General features: G+C 53.1%; 1 protein-coding gene across 1 annotated transcript in view; it reads left to right on the top strand.

The window, feature by feature from the left end:
* WBSCR16 (Williams-Beuren syndrome chromosome region 16) overlaps positions 1–20,194 on the top strand; it is a 27,707-nt gene extending 7,513 nt beyond the window's left edge. The window contains exons 2-11 of the mRNA XM_006889664.1: positions 2,207–2,336; positions 3,911–4,039; positions 4,623–4,689; positions 5,375–5,426; positions 6,919–7,003; positions 8,535–8,716; positions 12,873–12,960; positions 13,678–13,851; positions 16,429–16,514; positions 20,117–20,194. Coding sequence (XP_006889726.1) covers positions 2,207–2,336; positions 3,911–4,039; positions 4,623–4,689; positions 5,375–5,426; positions 6,919–7,003; positions 8,535–8,716; positions 12,873–12,960; positions 13,678–13,851; positions 16,429–16,514; positions 20,117–20,194 — 1,071 coding nt within the window. The remainder of the gene's footprint in view (positions 1–2,206; positions 2,337–3,910; positions 4,040–4,622; positions 4,690–5,374; positions 5,427–6,918; positions 7,004–8,534; positions 8,717–12,872; positions 12,961–13,677; positions 13,852–16,428; positions 16,515–20,116) is intronic.
* Positions 20,195–22,943: the final 2,749 nt, after the last annotated feature.

Raw genomic sequence — 22,943 nt, 5'->3', positions numbered from 1 at the left:
TGGATTCGAACTGCACACCTCTGGTCTTTTTTCATTTTTTTTAATTGTTTTGCTGTGATCAGAGTGAAAGTTTACAGAGCAAATTTGGTTTCCTTTCAGCAGTTGATAGGCATTTTGTTTTGCGACTTTGATTGCGGTGTTCTTGTAACAGCGCTCTTCCACTCTGTTCCTGTGTTTGTGGGTTTCATTCCTCTGTCTCTGCCCTACCCCTTCCTGCCTGCTAAGCTTCTTCCCTGGGCAGTGCTGCCTTTTTGATCTAAGTGGATACCTCTCTGGTGGTGGTGGGGACCCAGTGGAGCTGTGTATGAGAGCTGGACCCTGGGGATGAGGCCAGCTCCAAGGTTGAAGGTGGCTCTGTTAGATTCTGTTGGATCAGTAAGTCCGGCCTTTTTTATTAGTTAGAATTTTATTCCACATTTTCCCCCCTCTACCCCAGGACCCTCTGCTGTGATCCCTTTCAGATCATTCAGCATGGGGCTGGGCACTGGTGATTCATGTGTCCTGTTGGCATCTTGCTTCGCTGTGTCTCTGCTTTTCTTCACTCTTCTTGATTCTGGACAGGAAGAGACCAGGAATTGTACCTCACACGGTCACAAAGTTTGAAACCAGGACTTTCCCCTCCCCTCCTTTTCTGTTCATTAGAGAAACTGTGTTCAGTCTGCCCTGGATCCTTTGTTTTTCCTTGTGACTATGGCCGGACGGGACGTCCTGGGTTTACTGGTGGGTCACGTGGCCTCCAGCTCCCTGGTCAGTTGCTGGTGTGGAGCTGGAGCCATTCTGGAAGCGTGGGGTTTTGGCTGACACAGAATTCATAGATGTTTGTGAGGGACAAACCCCTCATAGCCTGAAGGGAGAAATACCACTTTTGGATAGCTTATCTAAGCAAGATTTCAGCAAGTTGGGTTTCAGAAAGATCCTCTGCTTTCGTCAAGAAACGCTTGAATAATAATAATAATAATAATAATAATAATAATAATAATAATAATAATGTTAAAAGAATCGTACTTGGTATCACTAGTGCGTTGCATTTTCTGCAGCACTAGTTTAGACTGATGTTTGCTTTCGCATTTTCTGTAAAAACTGACAGATAGTGGGCGCTTGTTAGGTTGACCCTGGGATTTATTGTGTAAAGCAGAGACTTTGGAACGTTAGGACTTCGCCTGTAAATCAAGACTGTCTGTGACTGACTGGGAACATGGTCACTGTGGGTGGGAGGGTGAATCAAGCGAGGCAGCCCCACCCAAGTCCTCAGTGTCTTATCTGGTGTTCAGTAAAGGTGAGGACTGCTGACAGTGTGGGTAAAACACCTCACATTGGACTTGACATTGTTTGGGTGTTTGTTAAAAATTATTAATTTTGATGAAAATTTACACACACTTTGGATTTCCATTCATTCATTGTTGCGTTTTTCTCCCTGTCCACCTTTCCCCCCCAGTTCATTCTTCTCTTTGAAAATTAAAAGAAAAATTCTTTCACAGTTATACATCCCTCCCCCAAGTCCACTGCACTATGCAGCCTTCTCTCGTGACCCCTGTCATGACAATAGTACCTAATCATATATCCTTTTTAAGTTTTCTCCCTCATCTGTTTCAATGCAGTATACATTGTTAATGTGTAGCTTTTCTTATTTCTCAAATAGCAATAGTAACAAATGATCATGTTTAATGTATATTACTCTTAAGTTACTTTCTGTTTACTTTTTTTTAAATGTCATAGGAAGGCATTTAATTAAATCCTCCGTGAACTAGAAGAATAAAACAATTATTTGTAGACACTTTCTGTTTACTTTAAAGGCTTTAGCTGTGTTAACTTCTTAAGTCCTTATAACAACCCTGTGAGAGCAATTATTATATGGGATTATTAATAATCCCATTTTACAGAAGGGGAACAGACCCAGAGGAGGTGCCTAATCACCCCCAGCCCCCAGGTGGTAAGGGGGAGAGCCATGATGGTCAAGGCTCAGACTCTAGCAGTTTGGGACCCCGACTGCTCCTACTGTGTTCCTGGTCAATGGAGTTGGTAATAACGCTACTTAAACAGTGCTTACAAAGATTAAATGAAATAAAACAGACATCACAGAATGTGCTTGATAAACTTTAGTTGTTATTTCAGCAGCATGTGGTCTTGGATTTGATAAAGAACTTGTCATTTGATGGGAAAAAATTGATAATACAAATCAGCTGATCCTCTCTGGGACCCCTTTCAGATTTCCTCGGCTGCCTGCGGCTATGGCTTCACCTTGCTGTCCTCCAAAACCAAGGATATTACGAAAGTCTGGGGCATGGGGCTCAACAAGGATTCTCAGCTCGGATTTCACCAGAGCCGGAAAAATAAAGGTAAGTGTTCCCCGTGGGCTGCACTCCGCTGCAAGGGGCACATGGTTCTATAAACCAGAAGAGCAAAACAGACAGAGTCTAAGGGCACGTTGTTCAGACCCCTCTGGAACGTATGATTTGTGTCACCTTCAGTAATGACATTGGGCCTTCAGACACAGGGCAAGGTCCTGGCTTCTCCTCGTTGATGACATGCTCTCTGACCTCACATGTTCCTTTGTTTCCTTCCTGTCTTGGCCAGACCAACACCAAGCTCACTGCCATGGTCCAGGTCCCAGGACTGTGACCCTCCGCGGGGGCCGTGAGGCTGCCTGGGTCCTTCCTGCAGAGTGGCTGCTAGATCCGCCCACTCTTTGGTTAACAATCCAGTCCTTGCAGCCAGGGCTCATTTCCTGCCTTAAGAGCAACCTGAAAGGCTTAGGATGTGACACTGCACAGGAGACGGTCTCTGTGGACACGTTAGGATGGAGCCATTATTCTGAACGCCTAATGTTTGGATGGTAAAAATAACGTATAATGACATTTACAAAATTAGACTTTAGTCAGATGTAAAAACAATGATGCTTTATTGCTACATCAGCGGGAATTACTCACACCTTTTTCATTTTTTCTTATTCAAATGAAAATGTATAAAATTTTTTTTATTATTTTTTAAAAATTTTATTATTTTTGTGTGAGTGTACCGTCAAATCAGATCTGACTGGTACAGGAGGAGATTGTCCCTCCTTCCCCGGCAGAACATCTGGTGGATTTGAACCGTGTGCCTCTGGGTAAAATTTTCTTATAGCATGTACTTAAGTAATATTCTGGCACATATCTCTAAAAAAAATAATAAATGCCCTTAAAAAGAAGATAACCGTAATACTATTAGCACTTCTGGAAATATTTAGCAAAGTCTGTGGGAACCATTTTTCCTTGAAATTTATTTGTTGATGAAATCTCAGTATTTCTCCTGTACAGTTTTGTAGTCTGTGGCGCCATTGAACATTGCCTCTGTCCTCTGTGTTTCCTGTAAGTTGGGGCTGGGATCTAGAGCCAGGGTTGCCTTTATTTTATTTACAGATAGTTTCCCTTGTGGTTGAGCATGTTCCCCAGATTCAGGTCTCCGCACATACCATTCAGTGACCCTGCTTATTGCAGGAGGGCAGTGGTGCTAGCTGGTCGTCTCAGTGGGTTCCGACATAGTACCGTGTGGAGTTTATCTCCTATTGATGTATGTGCCACGTTTGTGCTGTTCTCCCTCCGGAGCGGACTTGAGTGGGTATTGCAGGAGGAAAGGTTTCTACTTTCTTTAAAAAGTCAAATAGTAGTAAGTGCATATGGAGAGATTCTTTAATATGACAGAGTCTACTAATCACTTCCTTGGTGTCAGGGAGGCAGCGTGGGGCGCTGGCCTGGGTGTCGGGGACACGGGGGTGCTCTTGTCCAGCCCTGCCGGTCCTCTCAGAACTCGGGCCAGTCTTTCCATCTCCAGCTCTGTCTTCTTCCTGCGGGGTCGGTCAGTGTGTGTCTCAGAACTGCCCTCGGAGTCGGCCTGCTGAGACTCGAGAAGCAGGAACGTTGCTGTGTGTTTGCAGGTCGCGGGTACGAGTACGTCCTGGAGCCCTCGCCCATCCCGCTGCCTCTGGAGCGGCCTCAGGAGACCACAGTGCAGCAGGTGTCCTGCGGCCGCGCACACTCCCTCATCCTGACGGACAGCGAAGGAGGTTTGTGTGCTTGGATCTCTGGGCGTTTCTGAGTCCATCACAAGGGCTACCTGGGAGAGCTGTCAGCGCCCTAGACGGTCGCGGGCAGTGACGACCACCGCAGGAAGTCCCTGTCCACTCTCTGGCCGTGCGTCCTGAGCTGGGCTCTAGCTCTCGCCTGTGCTTGCCGTCTGCAGCTGCAGGAAACCCATTGACTAACATCTCTCCAAGTGATGTGGGGCTTCCTGGGGATGTGGTCCCTCCAAAAAGGGAGGTTGCTTTCAGGGAAAGGCCAACTTGAGGAAATGGAAAACTTTGATTTTCTCAGTGAATGTGGTAGAAAGGCTCTTCCAAAGGGGACCTGGTGTGAGGACCCCCAGGAACAGGAGGTGCCAGCCTGCCAGTGGGGGCCCACCTGGGGTGAGACTAGAGCAGAAGGCAGAGTCAGGACAGCTGGTCCCCGAGGTGTACACCGGTGCGTCGGTGCATGTGGCACAGGGGCGAGTGCCGGGGACAGAAGCTGAGCAGTGGTCATGACACCCCCAGTCTCAGCATTGTGGGGTCTTCTGAGCTTGCAGATCTGACCTGACACTGCTGTCTTTAGTCTTCAGCATGGGGAACAATTCTTACGGGCAGTGTGGAAGAAAGGTGGTTGAAGATGAAGTTTACAGGTGAGTTCCGGGCGGGCGGCCTTTCCCTGTCGGGCTGAGCAGTGCTGTGTGAAACAGTTTGGAGCAGTTATTTTATTTTCCTGTTGATTGTCATCCATGTGCTTGGGGTGACGGGAGCGTGAATGAGCATTGGTTGTGATGCTTAGAGCTTTTCTGCATTAATGGGCTTTAAAATGGCTTTTTACTTTTTTAGTAACTTTAAAACCATCTCATTTAAATTCTTCTAATCTTAGTCTTTTTATAAAAATCCTTTCTGATTCCTTTTCCTGGCGGGTCTAAACGCCATTCTCAGCTCTGACTGCATGTTACAGTTCACGCACAGCCCTCTGTGCGGGGCGGACTCTGACTCGCAGGGACCGTGTAGGACAGTGTGAACCGCCCACCGCCCTCCTGAGGCTGTGGGTCTGTGTGTGGACAGCCACGTCTTCATCCCCAGGAGCGGCTGGTGGCTTAGAACTGCTGCTCTTCTGGTTAGCAGCCTGGTGCCTTCACCACAGTGCTGCCACAGTGCAATTAAAAATGATCTGAGCATATTTTCTGGTTAGTATCTGATCTGAGCGTTTCCCTGATAGTAACTGTGTGGCCATAGGAATAAGCTGGGGGTTGGGGGACAGGGTGGGAGCCAGGTGGCCAGGCTGACCCAGTTCTTACTCTTATGTTCCCTGTGTCTCTCAAATTGCCTTAGTGGAAGTCACAAAATCCACAGAATGCAGGACTTCGAGGGACAGGTGGTCCAGGTACGAGATGCTCTGAAAGCCCTCAGTTGCCTTCCTCGGGTGTCTTGAGAGGCTGAAAGCCCCATGGGGTGAGGCAGACTTGTGAGGGGGCCTTTTTTTTAGGGGGACTTTTTGAATGAGTGAATTATTTTATTGAGAATTCTCGCTCACTTAGAATAGGGCAAGATTTATTTCTATCAGCTACCAGGGATCTCAGGGTGATTCAGACCTTGCAGGGGACTGATAGGATGGGGAGAGAATTATTGTCCGTGTCACAGTGTGCCCCTGTCCACTCCAGGCCAGCAGGCCAGCCTCTCCTCTTCCCTGCCTCATTCTCGTGTGGGGGCCGTGGCTGGCACATAGTAGATACCAGGAGAACATATCTGAGTCCATAAATGACCGTATACAGAAGGCGCTATAGGAGCACCCAGAGGGCATGTGGTAAGGCTGCCAAGTGGGGAGGTAGTGAAAGGGTGGGCAGTCCTGCGGGAAGGACAGGCGGAGAGGAGGAAGCGGTGTGAGCAGGGAATCCAGTGCAGCGGGTAGGGGTCTGGTGTGTCTGAGCAGGGTGGTGGGAGGTAGGTGAGGGTGAATGATGTGGAAGTTTGATGTGCAGCGGGAAGGAGTTTGAGTTCATCCTTGCCATCAGGAGCTCAGAGAAGGGCAGGTGACAGCCAGATATGGCACAGTCAGAGAATATTGGCTGGGACGTGGGGTACAGTAGGGAGAGGCTGGTGGGGAGTCCTGGGGAGAAGAGGCAGATAGGAAAGATGTTGGGAGAACCGACTGGACTTGGAGTTGATAAGTGGGCAGGGAGTGAGCTGGAAGGTTCCAGGGTGACTGTGGTAGGCACATGGGTGGATGTTAGCCAAGACGGGGAGACTGAGGGAGGCAGGCTCGGTGAGGGGTAGGGAGAGGTGAGGCGGAGCCGGTGGGTGCACTTGCTTTGGGGTGTGCTGAATAAGACACCCACATCCTATGGATGGACTCAGTTGCCGAGGGGGCCTGTTACCAGACTTCTCAGAGTCCCTTTCTCCAGGGTGGCGCTGCCGGCCCGCTAGCCCTGCACTAGGCATGGCGAATATTCCGTAAGCTGCCTTTCGTGAGTGTGGGCTGGGCAGAGGTGACAGCTGACGCCCTGGCTAGGGGGAGTGCCCACCCAGGCAGGGAAGGGAAAATGAGGAGAGGAGAGTGGAGACAGAACCTCGGAGAGGACCCCTGGCACTGAAGGGGTGTGGCGGAGGGTGACAGGAATGGGAAGCTGCTGGAAGGGTGGACAGGAGCGTGGTGGATGAAGGCTCCATTCTCCCATGGTGGAGGGGCTCTTGGAAGGAGTCCATGGGACATTGGACACTTAAAGCAAGAGCCCTTGTCAGCAGGTGGGTGATGAGAGCCAGGTTGCGGTGGTCCAGGGAAGCATAAGAGGGGGAGGGACGCCAGGCCAGGTGCTGGGGAAGCCGTGTGGACGGTGCTGACCACTGGGCTTCTGAGTATTTCTTGTCACTTCTGACAGGTGGCCTGTGGCCAGGATCACAGTCTGTTCCTGACAGAGAAAGGAGAAGTCTATTCGTGTGGCTGGGGTGCTGATGGCCAAACAGGTAGGGTCTTTGACCCCTTTGGTGAGGTCTTGGCTCAGGCAGTGTGGGACTCTGAGCCGTGGGTCTCTCATGGGCTGGACATCGCCTGTCTTAAGCTGGCTGTTAGCGCCCTCAGGTTGCTCACCCCAGATCCCACAGAAATAAAGCAGTAACACCACAGAGGAGCTTCTCAGCACAGAGGACCCTCATAACTGATATGAGAAGAGTGATTAAGGGGGACAGGTGAGGGACCAGCTTCACCATCCTTAGTTATGGAGTCTTTCTGTATTTTATATTTTTCTGGAGCAAAGACATTTGAGTCTTTCATCATGTTTTAAATATGTATTTCTCTAAACTACAAAAGCTTGGCCATCTTTTTATATGTTTGTTCGTTGGTCTTGTTTTTCTTCTAAAATATATATGGTGTCTTTGTTTTTTATGTTACTTATTTGTCTCCTTTTTACTAAGTTTTGGGAACCTGTACAAGTATCTTCTATCAATTGTAGCATTATATGTGTCTTTATTTCCCAGTTTGTAGCTGATCTTTTTGTCCATATGAGTTTTCAGCTGTAATTTTAATTTCTGATTGTCTGGTCATCTGAATAGCCGGTTACTCCTGCTGTTGTTTTGCATTCAGCAGGTTGTGGGTTTTATTGTTTTAAATGGTGTTTCTCACAGTTGAGGGTCTATAAAGTCTTGAGAGTATAATTCAGTTGTTTTTTTTATTCTGTGGAGTGACACTCAAGGTAACATTTTTACTTGTGTGTCAGGTAACTTTTGATTATGAGCTCATATTTTTTCTGAACTTTTAATCTGCGGGACCCTTGAGAGCCCTAATGTGGCAGTGTTCTCCTGTAGGATCTGGATTTTGGGGTGCTGAGTGAGGGGTGCTGCCTTCTTGATGCTCCCAGGGGAAGCTGGCTCAAGGCGGGAGTCTAAGGTTCAGTCTCGGTCCCTCCCTGCTGGCAGAGAGAGACCTGCAGGGCACTGCTGATGCTGACATCTGCCCTCAGGGTGGGCTGCCTGTGCCCCACGCTCCTCCCCAGGCCCGTTTTGTTTGTCAGGGCTGGGGTGCGGTGGGGTGGCAGGTTGGAGTTAGTTTTTAGAGAGGTTGTCTGTTTTCTGACACGTACAGCAGTGCATTAAAAATCACCTGCTGTCAACTAGTCGTACACATTTTATGACATTGAATACAGTCCTCTCATATTGTAACAGCACTTTCCCCATTTCATCCCTGTGATTCTTGTTTTTATTCATCCAATAAAATGTTTTAAGAATAAAAACATTAATTATTCGCTGTCATAGGAGGATCTAAAAGGTTTATTGTGCAGAGATGCTTTTTTTGGCAGAGTTAGCTAACCGGAATCAGATCTGGAATTACAGACATTTTAAAAAAGACACCAGTTACGGACGGGTGTGTCTGTCCCCCTTTGAGAGGACAGGGAGGCAGTTGTGAACATGAAGAGAAATGGGTCTGACTTCTGAGCTGATGTTTCTAAAGTGCTTCAGCCGGTGCTTGCTGAAGTAATTCCTAGTCCCCCCCGCGTGTTAGGTCTGGGTCACTACAACATGAGCAGCGTGCCCACCAAGCTGGGTGGAGACCTCGCCGGCGTGCACATCGTGCAGGTGGCCACTTACGGGGACTGCTGCCTGGCCGTGTCTGCAGAGGGCGATGTTTTCGGCTGGGGGAACTCGGAGTACCTGCAGCTGGCCTCGGTCACGGATTCCACACAGGTACTGGTGCCCTGCGTCGTGGGGATGGGGACTCGGGGGTAGCAGGTGTCAGGGACACCCCGGTAAGCTCTTCCTCAGGGAGCGCTGTAGAGGGCTGCTTCGCCCTTCACCAAGGGCTTCGTGGTCTCCCTGGAGCTTAGCAAGCGAGCGTAGGTGCAGAAGGCATCTCCATTGGTACTTCGATGAGTTAACTCCTTACGTGTGCCTGTGTGCCCCGTCTTGTGCCCGAGGGATCCCAGGCTGTTTACAGCAGCGTCTCCGATGTGCTGGTGGCCTCTTCAATGCAGTATAACACGTAGGTGGCTCGATGGAGCGACATGTGCAGCCGGGCCAGGTCAGGCAGTAACCGAGAGCCCCTCAGAGGCGCTGGCCTCATCCGCTGCCTCACCAAGGGAACCGTAGTCGGCACAGTGGGGCTGTGAACACTGTGTGATGAAAAATCTCAAATCGAAAGGTAGAGGGAATTATGTCATGATTCCTTGTGAACTCATCACCCAGCTTCAACACTTCACACCTAACGGCCTGTTTTAAAAATCACAGCATAGTTCACATTCCATAAAATCACCTTGTTAAAGCACACAGCCCAGGGCTTTTCAGTTATAGTCACAAAATTGTGCTGTCACCACCACTGTCTAAGTGATTGTCTAGAACATTTTCATCGGCAGCCCTGCCCAAACCCCACGACACCTGCATACCCCTAGTGGCCAGTTCTCTGTCATTTTTACTTCTGTCTATTTTTCTGGTTTGGATTTTTTTTTCTTTTTCTTTCCTAACAGAGAAGTAGGCCGTTTATTACCATGTAACACTCTGCAGTCAGAGCCAGACCTCTTGTTGGTTCTCTGGGCCCCAGTTTGTCTAAAGCCAGACTGTGTTTGTCTGTCTGCATGTATGAGGGGCTGCACCCACCAGAGAGGGAGCCTGAGCGCAGGAGGCTCTGAGGGTTTCTGGAGAGGCTGACACATCTGTCCATCCTCTCCTTCCTAGAGAGAGATTACTCATTCCTCCGGCGTATTTTACTCATTCCACTGGCTGAATATATTTCATTCATTAAAATTTTCTGCAAATAATCTCTGAAAGATAAGGACTATGGAAAACCCATACCATATTCCTTTATGTAATCAGACTTCTGACAAGACACTGAGGGCTTTAGAAAATACATTAATAAAGCCAGCTGAGCAGGGAGAAACTGATCAGGTAAGATGATGAAAAGAGGCATTCTTTCTTTATATTCTGGTATATTGTCGTTAAGTGCCGTCGAATCGTAGGCGAGTCATAGCGACCCTATGAACAAAAGTCCTCAACACTTGTGTGACTTTCATCCTTTCTCCAGGTTCATAGGGTTTCCGGAGGCAAGCTATTACGGAAGTGGATGCCACTCCTTCTGGTATAGTTGCTAAAAATGCTTGCAGATTTGACTCTGAGCTCCCTAGCAGCCAAAACAAAGAAGAAAGCATGATCATTTAAATTACTCATTGTAACTATTAAGATAAACAACAAGGCCAGCGAGCACGCCCGCCTGTGTTCTTCCTGCGGGGGACAAACCCAGTGTCCTGTCATTGGTACCTGTTAGCTGCATTATGAGTGATGCCAAAACGTGGGGGCTTACAGCAGCATCCACAGACTGTCTCCTGGTTTCTGAGTCAGTTTACTGTGGTCCTCTGCCTACGGATCTCTCAGAGGCTCCAGACCCAAGTCGAGCTGGGATGGACCATTGTCTGAGCGTGTCCGTGAGAGGGCGAGTCTGTTCCTCAGGGACCGGTGGGCCTGCGGCCTTAGTCCCTCACTGGCTCGTCTTTTGTTGGTCTCTTCCCCCGTCAGCCTCTCCGTGGGCAGCTCACGGTGTGGCGGCTGGCGGCTTCATCAGAGTGAGAAAGTGAGAAGCCCAGAGTGACATCCCATCACTGTTCTGTTCATCCAAGGCAGGTCATTAGGTGCAGCTCACACACATGCGCTCACTTGCCGCCGAAGTGGGAGCTTAGTTGAGAGAAGAGACTCTCAGCTGGACACACGCCTTTCCCCGCACATGTCCTGCATGCCGACCTGTGTCTGTCCACCTGGCCATGCTCTCCGTCACAGTGAAGGCGGCATCTCTCTCCCTGTTGGGGCAGGGTCTCTTCTCTGTGCCTGGCGCCACCGTACGTCTGCCTCCACCTTTTCCCCAGCCTCGTTCTATCTGCAGAGATTTCTCCCCCATCAGTCTCTGCACCCCCTTTGTGTCTCCCACCTTAAACCTCCGTTCCTGGAGTCCCCCCTCTCTCTCCGTCTCTCGTCTTCCCTTCTCAGCCACTGTGCGGTCTTTGACCATTGAAGGTCCTGCAGGTTTGGGTATTTTTCTTCTTTAAGAAGAGCGTCTTCACAGCCCGGGCTTCAGTCACTCTCTGCTCAGGGCTCTGAGGGAGCAGTAGTGCCGACCTCCTCTGACTCTAGAAAGAATGAACGTGGGCAGCAGCACACAGCTCATTCTGTGAGAGGGACAGCGGACACACCGCCATTCTCAGCGTTTTCATGTGGTTCTGACTCCAGCTGCCCTCACCATGACCAGCTCCTTCTCTGCTGTGTTCCACAGCTCATTGCACTGGTCACACACAACTCACAGAGCGTATACTCAGTTGTATGATTTTTAGAGGGAACATGGGGTCAAGATTAACTCGGAAGCAACTCAGGCAGTTCTTCAATAGCATTCTTTTGGCTGCTGTTTCTCGACCCCTGCTCAGTCCCAGCCACACACTTGCCCAAGTGTCCAGCTTTTTCAACTCCAGGAAGTGCCTGCAGGTCTCCTACCTACCAGTAAGTGTCAGCTGAAGGCCAGGAGGAAGCTGCATAGGCGGTGCTGACAGGTGCCCAGAAGCAGCCTCTTCTGCCAGCCAGGTTCCTTCCTAAAGGTCCTGACTCCAGGGTCTTACTCTGTCTAGGGTCAGCAAACCCACTATAACTCCCTTGCTTCGAGGGCCATGAAGCCACCGTAGCATCTCACTCTGATGTCCTGGGTTCTGCTGCCACCACTCCAGGGCTATAACTCTGTCACTTCAGCACAGGGACCCCTCCGCCCCAGGCTTCTGATGGTGGGGGAGGGTCCCCTCAACCCCTGGGATAGGTGCTTACATAGGCAAGTGGCTCAGTCCTCCTGGGACATGCACCCTGTTTGCATAGTAAAGGACCATTTACCTCTGATCTGAACCAGCCAATCCGCATGTGATCGCCTCCTCTGTTTGCATAACTGACGTTTTCTGCTGCCAGGGACTGGCTTCTCTGGGTAAAAGGCAGAGCCTGTCTGGAGGACTAGGGCAGTGGTAACAAGGGTCACTCGCTGCTCAGGGTCAGGAGAGGCCTCCCAGGCTGCTTCCTTTTCCTCTCGGACAGAACCCAAGTCAGAGTCCCCGTGAAGGAGCTCATTTCACCACGCTCTCCAGCTGGCAGGGGCCTCGGGCCCGCACGGTTCTGAGTACCACTTGACGTTTTCTGCTCGACTGTCTCCGGGACTGACTAGTTCATTTTGTCCACGAGTGAACCAGTGTCCATTCTTTCAGCCTGGTCCTTCTCCGATGTCGTATGTCTGTCTGACCCAGTCATGTCTGATCCCGTCTTCTCTCTGCTCAGATGCTCACTGGCTCCCCCTACACTTGGGGCAAAGACGAGATCCATCTGTGGCCTGTGTACGTGTTTTTCTCCCATCATTTTAAACCCTGCCCCTTCACCCTTTCTCCCTGCTGGGCCCCTCTGACCTGATGTCCCTGGGATGTGCCATGCTCATCTCCTTTCCAGGTGCCAGCCTTCCTCTGGGAATAGTCTTCCTTTTCCCTCTTGCCTAGTTGAGTTCTCCTCATCCCTTATCCTTCAGAGCACAGATCACAGGTGTTTCAGGCAACCCCAAAACTGGATCAAGTCTCGGGTACACTCTCAGAGACCCAGGGACTTTGCTTCATTAGCACAGAGGTGCTTTTGTGCCCCTTCTTGGTGGCATCTGCCTCCTCCGTGGACCAGCACTGAGCAGGCAGGTCCCTCCTCCCCGTTGTAGCCCCCGCACCTCGTCCAGGAATCTCTCGGGGAGGGAGTGAGTGAGTGGCCGGGAGCTCACCTGCTGTGTCCAGGAGACCAGAATGCACGGGGTTCTAACCGGTTTGCTTTCCTCACCACATGGATGGTTTCCTTTCCACAGGTGAACGTCCCCCGGTGCCTGCCCTTCTCCGGAGTGGGGAAGGTGAAGCAGGCCGCCTGCGGTGGGACCAGCTGTGCCGTGTTGAATGGTGAGAACCTCTTCCTGCAGTTCTCTGGGAAGCTGGAGGTGGTTTGGAGAGGGACACAGTCAGGGTCCAGCAGCTTTGCAGGCTGTGGCAAAGGGAATGTGGCTGTGTGGAGAACTGTGGGGGTTTATTTTAGAGGGTGAAGCTTTGTCACTCTGTAGCAGACCTGTGGAGTAGAGCAGGAGCTCCGTAATTCCTTCATCCCGGGCCAGACACCCCAGAGAGGCCGCCCCAGGACGTAGAAGGCAGATGAGAGATGGGCCTTCAGGTTCTCATCCCAGGATCTGTGAAATGGGATTAGATGTCTGATGAGTTGACACTTTTTACTACCATATAGTATACGTTTTCATTTACTACAAAACCAAAAAAATGATTTCCAAGAGCTTCAAGCATCTGGCCCTGAGTTGATGTTCTTGGCTTGGTCTGCTGGCCGTGTGAAGCTGAGAGCGGTCACTGGGGCCAGTTGTTGTCCTTAGGCCCTTCTGAGTTCATGGGGTAGATGGTCCCAGCCAGGTGCCCCAGGATGTGGAGAGGTTACGTTCCAAGGGTTCCCCAGAGAGGACTAAGGCAGGGGCAGGGGAGAAAGAGGCCTGCTGGCCATCTTGGTGTGCTCCTGCCACACCAGTCCACGTGGATGGGGACTTGATGGGCAGTGTGACTCGCTGGTGAGGGCTCTGCGCTTGGGCTGACACGCTGACCCTTGTTTTGTCTGTAACGCAGGAGAAGGACATGTTTTTGTCTGGGGCTACGGAATTCTTGGGAAAGGACCAAACCTAGTGGAAACTGCTCTTCCAGAAATGATCCCACCCACCCTCTTCGGCTTGACGGACTACAACCCCGAGGTCCAGGTTTCCCGAGTGTGGTGTGGACTCAGCCACTTCGCTGCCCTCACCAGTAAGTGACTGAGCCCGCCAGCCACCGCTGACCCGGTGAATGGGCTCCTCTCCATGCCCAGACTGTGTGGTCAGTTCACTTCTACCGAGCGGTGTGCGGGTCAGAGCAGAGACGGGCTCACCCAGCGGTCTTGGCTCGGGGCTGGAGGAGGCGAGGCTTGTTCATCCTGGACTTCTGCTTTTGATTCATTTGGTTTGTGGTTTGGCGGACGTTAAAGCGATTTTCTCAGGAGGACACAGTCGTTGGCAGGAGGAGGGGCCCCCTCAGTCTGTCGAGGTGCTGGAGGAAACCAAGTCCCCACTGGGTAATCAGAAAATGAATAGGTGGGGATTAACCTGACCTGACGGAGTGGGGCTGACGTGGGCAGGGTGCAGGCTCAGCCTGAGGTTTGTGGTGGCCGACTTCCTCGATGTCTCCGCGTGAGGAGGGAAAGCGTGATCCCAGAGGAGGCTGAGGCGGGTTTGCTGGACACACCCCAGAGGCACAGCCGCCCCCTCACTGCTTTCCGGTTGATGTGCCTTGTTCCACCTCGGTCCCCCTTGGTTCACGTGCCCACTGAAACAGTCCTGATTCAGTTAATGTCCTTGTGGGTTCTCAGGTCTGTAAGCTACTTTCTCACAATTCAAAATTCGTTAAGGCCCAGGGTTAGTAACTGGTTTTACATCTGGTCTGGACGGTGGACATGAGCTGTCCTTGTTCATGTCTTGGGCCCAGTTCTTTTTTTTTTTTTCTTTCTTGTTGTGTACTGTAGTCTGACTGGCACAGGAGGAGATTGCCACTCCTTCTCCAGCGGAGCATTTGGTGGATTCAAACCACACACCTTTGGGATTGCATCTCAGCTTCTTGCCACTAGGCCACCAGAGCTCCCTTTCGGTCCCAGTTCTAATGTGAAGATGCAGATGCTGGCCTCATGGCAGCTGGAACCCGGCTCAGCTCTTTTCAGGCCACAGGCGTGGACCCTCGAGTGTGCAGCCTCTGGCTGGGGGCCCCCCAGTTAGTTGGTGCCGAAGGGGCAAACAAGGGATCCTTCCCCCCATGCAGCCTGGGCCAGCCACATCCCTCGGAAAACTTCCTCTAGCTCCTGTTAATTTCTTAAAACTTTGATTTAGCAAAGAAGAATCATAAGGGACTAATTCTGAAAGTAACAGATAATCTCTTTTCCAGAATGTTCTGAAGCTTTGACTGTGTGCAGAGTTACAGACTCCGGAATCCATCAGAGTATTCTAGTAGAGTTTTAAAAAAACCCTCAAAAACCAACACATCTCTTGCCGTCCTGTTGATTCTGACCGTATGACCCGCAGGGCAGGAGACCTTCCCATAGGGTTTCTGAGCTGTGAATCCTTGTAGGAACAGAATAGTTCATCTTGCTTCTGTGGAGAAGTCCCTGCCCAGATGTCCCCGTGACCCACGGCTGCCCTGGAGGGCGGTTACCGTCCCCCTCACGGAGGCTGTCAGACATCAGGCTTCTCCTGCGCCACTGGGAATTGAAGCTGGTGAACCCTGAGGTCTGCTCACATCTGGTACCAGGCAGGATTGTGCCCTGAAACACGTGGGGTCTGAGGGGAGGCTGCACCAGAGCGGCTGCAACAGCTGTCATAAGAGGCCTTGATGATTAGCCTGACCTGTGGGTGTCATCCCTTCCACTTCCTGAGACTGCCTTTGGCCAGACTCAGGAGGTGAAATGAAGTGTACTGGACTAGGTCCTGGGGACTGGGTTGTTCTTGGGGGTCAGGCTGTGTCCTGGACTGGGCCATGTCCAGGCACTGGTTTTGGGAGCTGGGCTGTGTCCAGGTGCTGTTTTGGGGCCTTGTGTCATGTCCTGGACTGGGCCATTTCTGGGGGCTTGGCCTTGTCTGGGAGCTGTTTTTTGGGACTGGGCTTTGTTCTGGGCCGGGCCATGCCCCAGAGTAGGCCTTCTGCAGCCCAATCTCTACCCGAGCCCGGGTGACGGGCCTGTAGCACCTGTTCTCCATGCTGTGCCCTGTCCCATGTGTATGGATGTATTTAGCTGTTTAGTCACTTGTTTATTTCTAGCTCTGACCTGCTGGAGCCCCTTGAGGACAGGAGCCACCTTGTCAGTCACTGTCCTGTCCCCAGCTGCTCACAGACGCAGGCCTGGCACAGGTGCCGGTCACCGTGTGTCTCCCCTGGCAAGGATGACACATGGTTTACTTCTCACCACTTAGAAAGCCTGCGTGTGACCGGGGAGTGAGGATGCCGGCCGTCAACCTTTGAGGAGGGGTGTTTGGGCAGGGGTGCGGGCTGTGGGCACACGGAGCTCCCCTGGATCCAGGACCCTGCATGTGTGGTCTCCCTCGTGGACACGTGGAGTCTGGCCTTGGACGTCACTGGTGTCTGAGGCTCATCATAACGTTTTCCTTTCCCTTCCGAGGATGCCAGTGGTGCCTGGTACAATGCTGAAGGTTACCCCTGGCCCTTGTGTCCTTAGTTCTAGAAAGCCAGTTCTTTGACCCTCCTGGTTACCGCTGGCCCTTGTGTCCCCAGTTCTTTGACCCTCCTCCTCTTGGACACTTGCTCTTGGCTCAGTCCCAACCAGCCTGTTTTTGTATCTTGCAGACAAAGGAGAGCTGTTTGTGTGGGGCAAGAACATCCGAGGGTGTCTGGGCATCGGGCGTCTGGAGGACCAGTACTTCCCGTGGCGGGTAAGGCCGTGCTGAGGACAGACTCCCTGGTGGCTTCCCGGGTGTGGGTGGGTCAGGGCGAGGCCTAGAGGATGCCAGCTTCCAGCGCACTGCACCATGACACCCCCCCAGATATCTTACTGGGGGCAGTCAGTGTCTGGGGCTCAGGCTGCAGGACTGAGGAGTTTGGTGGGGGAGCATCACCTCACTTCTGGGGCCTTTTGAGCGAGAGGTGGGCAGAATGATGCACTCTGAGTGTGACAGCCCCGTGGTGCCCTGGTGATGTCATGCCGGAGGCTGCCCAAGGGCTGTCCACAGGCTAGAGAGACATGGGTACCCGCACGTAGAGGCACAACAGAGAGGGACACCGGACCGACCCTCCAGCCCCTTCCCACTCTTCAGTTTGGGGCCATGAAGGGCAGTGGGAGGGCCGGTGGACAACCAGACTGACCCACCAGGCATTGTGCAGCCGTCCGCGGCCAGTGAGCTGGATTCTGCTTTGGTCGGGGGCGGGGGGGTTGCTTTCTTTGTTTCATTTTATTCTCTGACAATTTCTTATGACTCTTTGGTGGAAGAATTTGTGACATCATTTTAAGAGTAATGCAGAGAAGAAAACGAGTAAACCCTGTTTGAGCTCATACCCGCTGGTTCTACTGAGACTCAGAACCTGGGCTCACCCAACAGCACAGGGCCCCGGCAGTAACATGTGTCAGAACCTGGGCTCTCCTGACAGCATGGGGCCCCGACAGTGACATGTGTCAGAACCTGGGCTCATCTGACAGCACGGGGCCCAGGCAGTGACATGTGTCAGAACCTGGGATCTCCTGACAGCCCGGGGCCCCGGCAGAGACACGTGTCAGAACCTGGGATCCCTGACAGCACGGGGCCCCGGCAGTAACGTGTCAGAACCTGGGCTCTCCTGACAGCACGGGGCCCCGGCAGAGACACGTGTCAGAACCTGGGATCCCTGACAGCACGGGGCCCCGGCAGAGACATGTTTCAGAACCGGGGATCCCCCGACAGCGACGCGTATTGTCTGTCCTGCTGAGGGCAGGAGACATCAGCCCAGGTGGTGTCCACGGGCTGTCTGTGATGACATGGCAGGCGCTGGAACAGGCTTCCTCCTCTGGACAGCACCCTTATTTCCTCAGGACTAAGACAGCAGTCTTTGGAGGCAAGGGTCAGTCTGCTGATGCTCAGAGCGGGGCCCTGTGACCGTGGCCGCCTCAGTGACCGTAGGCAGCCCCACTTCCGCGGGACTCCACTTTTGATTCCACATTTCTGCTGGGACAGTGTCCCCTTCCTCTGAACGTGAGGGCTTTCCTGCTCCCGTGACGACAGAGGGGGCCTGTGGGGCTGCTGGGCTCCCGACAGGCTGTGCTTGTGCCCCCGTGTCTCACTCCCAGGCACTTGGGAACTGTCATTCTGATTTTTGGTACAAATTTTCCTTTGCAGTGAGGCTTTGAGTGCAAATTGTGCTTTCAGGAGAAGGAGAGAGGGAGGGAGAGAGAGAGAAAGATACATATATATAGAGAGAGAGAGAACAGTAGAGTTCAGCCTGGAGAGGGGGACCCCAGCTTCTCGCGTCCTCTGAGCCAGCCCTCTGCTGCCCCAGGCCACGTGCGCTTCCAGGGCCGTGCCCTCCTGTTGGTGGCTGACCTGCCTTGGGCCCAGGGCAGCAGTTGGTTGGGCTTTGGGCTGTGAGACAGTGCTGTCTGGGGTGAGGTCCAGGGTGCTAGGAGCAGCCTGTTGGCAGAGGGGAGAGTCCCCGCTCAGGACAGGCCAGCAGCACTTGACGTCCCCAGCGGTTGCTGAGTGTCCCTCTGGACGCAGCCCCCACCTAGCACACTGAGTCCCTGCTTCGTCTGGAGCCAGCCTGGAACGCCTGTGTATCTCGGAGCCTGGCTCATAAGCTGACATCGGCTCTTGTTTGCTTAGTGATTTCTCTATGTGATTCCTGTGACATCTGTTCAGGGAGGGCGAGGAGGGCCTGGCGGGGCCCCCAGTGTGCGTGTACCCTGTGCTCCGGAGCCTGACCGTGTGGTCCCAGGCTGTGTAGGCCACGCGCCGGCCCCACGCCAGCAGCCTGGGCCCCTCATGAACTCAGTAACCTCCACAGGCCCAAAGCCCTCGCCAGCTGTCACCGCACGAGTGCTGCTGTAGGGGAGGGGAGAGGCGGGTCTGTCACTGCAGCAGGACCAGTGACACTGACACCGTCCTGACAGCTGCCTCAGAAACCACAGTGCACGGCGTGTGCTGTGGAGACTTTGCAAAGACGACCATTTATGAGTAATTTCCAGTTCAGAGGGAAGAGGGATGGGGCAGATGACAGTGGGCTGGGTATTGGACCAGCTGCTGTCAACGTCACCCCCTAACTCACAGTGACCCATGTCAGGACAGCCTGTGCTCCAGACGGGTTTCAGTGGCCTGGTTCCAGAGTCGGTCACCACCACTCCTTTCTTCCTGGGTGCCTCAAGGAGGACTCTAGCCTCCAACTATTTCACGTTAACCCTGAGTTTTTCAGCTCACAGGGACCAGAGATACTCAAGACCTTGTTCTTTTCCACTGAGTGTTATGTCTGTCAGAACCATGTGATTGCAACTTTTTAAGAAATAATACACAACCAAGTGTCCTTGGCCTAGAGAGCTGGCTCCTTCTGTAGCGGTGACAGATCCTGAATCTTGAGCTTTTGGAGTCTGCCAGGCAAAGCTGTGGAATAGTGAGTTTTGGGGGGTTTGCCCCTTTTTAAAAAAAACAAAGCAGAACTGTTGTATTTTTAGCAAAACATGCACTGATTGAACAGTTCTCACGCGTGCATTTCAGGGGCGTCATGTCCCTCGGTCGGTGCCCACGCACTGCCCTCTGGTTTGCCTCTAACCTTTCAAGTTGCTCTTGCCACTCTGAGCCCGTGGAGTTTGATCTTAAGAGTCCAGCGCTCTAGGGAGGCAGTTTTCACGCGTTTACTGACCTATTGTTTGGGTTTAAGGTTTCAGGGGCTATCTTTGGTTTATAGTTTAAATACGACAGCAATAGTTTGAGCTCTGGGAAGTCTGGAACCGAGGGGAACTGTGCATTCCCTCTTTTTGAACCAAATGCTCCTCGCTGGAGCAGCTAATTGGGAAGTCCCATAAAGCCATGACCCTAAACCTCCCCGCCAGGCGAGAATCATTTTCAAGGCAAGCAGCCCAGAGCCTCTGTACCTGATGGGATGCAGCAGCCTGTGACCCGGAGCTGGCTGGCTGAGTAAGAGGGTGGTCAGCACAGGTGGGCTGGCCCCGCAGGGTCTTGTGCAGACACCCTTGCTCGAGTTTGGGAGCACCCTGGCCCTGTGGGGAGCTGGAGTTGACAGGAGAAAAGGTCTGGAGTCATGATGGTGACCCCTTGCAGAGGTCATGGCGTACCAGCTTGTCCAGAAGGGAGGGCTCACAGGGTGGACATTCCTGGACAGTGACACCATTCCTGCCCAGGACCCCAAGCGAAGGCTGCCATTGGCCGAGCTGGGGTGGGCTGGCCCCTTAATGTCTGCTCGACTTACTGGACTTGTGTCCAGCCCTGCTCAGAGCCAGAGGCCTGAGTGCCCTGCTGCGGGCCACCCCCTCATGCTGCTGGCCCTTGTTCTGCAGGTGACAATGCCTGGGGAGCCCGTGGATGTGGCGTGTGGCGTGGATCACATGGTGACCCTGGCCAGGTCCTTCATCTGAACGGCCCACCCAGCCTGGCCCCAGCGCTGCGTGGCTCAGTGGAGGCTGACAGGGACAGACCCTTGTGACCTGTGGCTCTGCAGCCTTGGGGACAGCGCACCGAGACCAGCAGAGTGCGGCTACTGTTTGGGGACTGTGACCCAGCTCCTAAGGAGTGAGGGTCACAACCTGGGAGACAGGGAGTCTTGAGGACCCTCCCCTCGCTGAGGAGGAGACCCCCTGCCTCCTGCTCAGCGCTGCTCTGGATGAGAACCCTGGCAGGGAGGGCAAGCAAGTCTGCCCCAGCACGCACCGCGCCTGGTCCTGAGGCGGCTCCGGAGACGCGCGGCGGGGTTTCTGCAGGACGCACCCAGCTCAGCTGAGGCCAGGCCGGCTGAAGCGTGTAACCACGTCCACCCTGCTGCCCGACTGTTCCTGGCCGACTGTCCCTGACACGGTGGACCAGCACACTGCCCATGCCACCTCGGATGGGCTTTGCCGAGGGGTGAGGACCCTGTGCCGGCTGGAACCCTGGGCCCCGTGGCCTCGGCCCTCACTGGCCCTGCAGCCTTTTCAGGGCAGGCTCGGAAATGTCTAGAGCTCCCATGGGAAGATAGTTGGGGCCAGATTCTTGTGGGTTGAGGGTTTGAACACATCCCTCAAAAGTCTGGCTGAAGCGCCAAGCCTGGGAGGAGGAGGATTCAGAAACTGCAGAAAACATTTGATTTATAACTTGTCTTTCTTGAAAAACATCTTTTACAAATCTCTTTTGGAATAAAACATGCTTCTCTGCCTTTTTCTTTTTACTAATTGAAAAGATCTTTTGTATTTGATCGTTTACAGATTAACTTTTTTAAAGGAAAGGCCTTTGATAATATAAAACAGGCCTGTTCAGAAGTATTCTGAGTGGATTCCATCCTGCCATTCAGATGAGAGAAAACACTGAGGTGGAAACAGCCAATGTCACAGTGGGCCACGGCTAACGGACTCAGCTGGGACCCGCAGGCTGGGGGTCGGAGCCCACCCACGGCCGTCTCAGAAGAGGGCCTGGTGCTCCTTTTCCAGAAAGATCAGCCGTGAGGTCTCTGGACACAGCTCAGCTGTGACACCCGCGTTGGAAGTGACTCAGGAGTGTGGTGTGGCGCTGGGGGAACAGCTGGCCTTTGTGCCAGGGGCCGGGTTCTTGTGCCCCCCCCCCCAGCGCCCTGCCTCTCACCCACTCGGCACCCGTCCCATGTGCCTGTTAGGGGCTCGGTGCCGTGTGGGCTGCTCAGGCAGTGACATCCTGCCTCCCAGACTCACTGCTGACCCTCCAGCAGGTTTCAGACTGTCTCACAGGAGTAGGCTGCCCCTCTTTTCCCTGGGTTCAGCTGGTGGGTTTGAACAGCCAGAGAGGGTGGCCTCTGGGTCTGCAGCGAACTCCCTGCTAAAGCCACCAGAACCCCCACCTCGGGGAACCACGTTCTAGATGGTCAGGCAGAGGGAGCTGGGGGGCGGGAGGCTGCAGTGGAAGCAGAATGGCCGCTGAGAGGGCCGTGTCCTGGCTGTGAGATGAGGGGGGCTCACAGCGGGCAGGGGTGTGGCGGGGCAGCAGGCACTCCGGGCAGATGTTCCGCGGTGGACCACGGAGAGAGTGTAGGGGCCTGTGGTTGAGTTTCTCACAAGTGACTCTCGAGGATTTTCATTTTCCTTCCTGAAGTCATTGGCTGTGCAGAGATGACACCCTCAGGCACGTGTGTCCTGACAGGACAATGCCCAGGGGTCAAGGCTGGAGCCAACCCTGGCCACCGTCCAGGAGGGTGGTGATAGGGGTCCCTGTCAGCTGCCATCCCGCTGGACCCCGTGCGCAGAGACTAAAACGCGTCAGGTCCTAGGCCTGCGTGGCCCGTGGTGGGAGATGTGTGTCTTAGGCATGGCGACCCCGTGAACACCGGAGCGGAAGGGGCCGCAGAGGGAAGGCCGGAGAGGTCAGCTGGGGTCTCCACAGCGCCCGCCCGGTGGCACCAGGCTTCACGGGCAGTCCCTACTGGTCACTACTGCTAGGACCAGCACACAGGTGGAAGCCACAGGGTTCCAGGGCGGCTTGTTACACAGCGCTGGGGAATGAATACAGCTCTGTCTTGGGGTGCTAGCCTGCGATTTGTCGTGCCCCGTGCTGAATGGTCCCCGTCTGCGACCCCCTGAGCACAGCATGAAGAGGTCTCGGATACACAAACCACACAGCTGTCCACCAGCTTCACGTTTTTTTTTGTCTTCATTTTAATTAACACTTTACAAAGTACAAAATATACTGTCTGTCTGGGGGAACATTAGGTACTTTTTTTCTCTTCTCTCCATCATACAGTACATGAATCTCAAGGGGTTTGTGTTTCTTCAACAAAAAGTAAGTAGGAGGCCCTAGGGGTGGGATACCAGCTCGCCCCTCCGCCCAGACCGTGGGGTTAGTGTGGGCGTTGCTGCTGGTGACGCAGGGCACTGCCGGGGGAGCCTGGGCAAGCAGAGGCCCCCCCCCAGTGCCTGGTCTCCCCACTCACCCCGACTCAGGATAACGGAAATGATTTTGGCATAGAGCAGGAGGAGGGTGGGGGGGTGCTCTGTTGTGAGCCCCCTCTCAGACCAACCCTGCTCAACTCTTCCTGGGCCACTTTCTGAATACATAAACTGAGGCAGTGGAAAGGAAATCTATGAGCTTGGTCTATCCTGGGACCCCCCATTTGGCCTGTTTTGTTTGTTTTTTTAAAAAAATTCCCCTTGGGCTTCCATCTTGCTA

Source organism: Elephantulus edwardii, unplaced genomic scaffold, assembly GCF_000299155.1.
Source record: "Elephantulus edwardii isolate Elephantulus edwardi_28Jun2011 unplaced genomic scaffold, EleEdw1.0 scaffold00080, whole genome shotgun sequence".
NCBI classification, from domain to species: Eukaryota; Metazoa; Chordata; class Mammalia; order Macroscelidea; family Macroscelididae; genus Elephantulus; species Elephantulus edwardii.
Note: the sequence above shows the minus strand (reverse complement) of the source record. Positions and strands in the feature narration are given on the sequence as shown.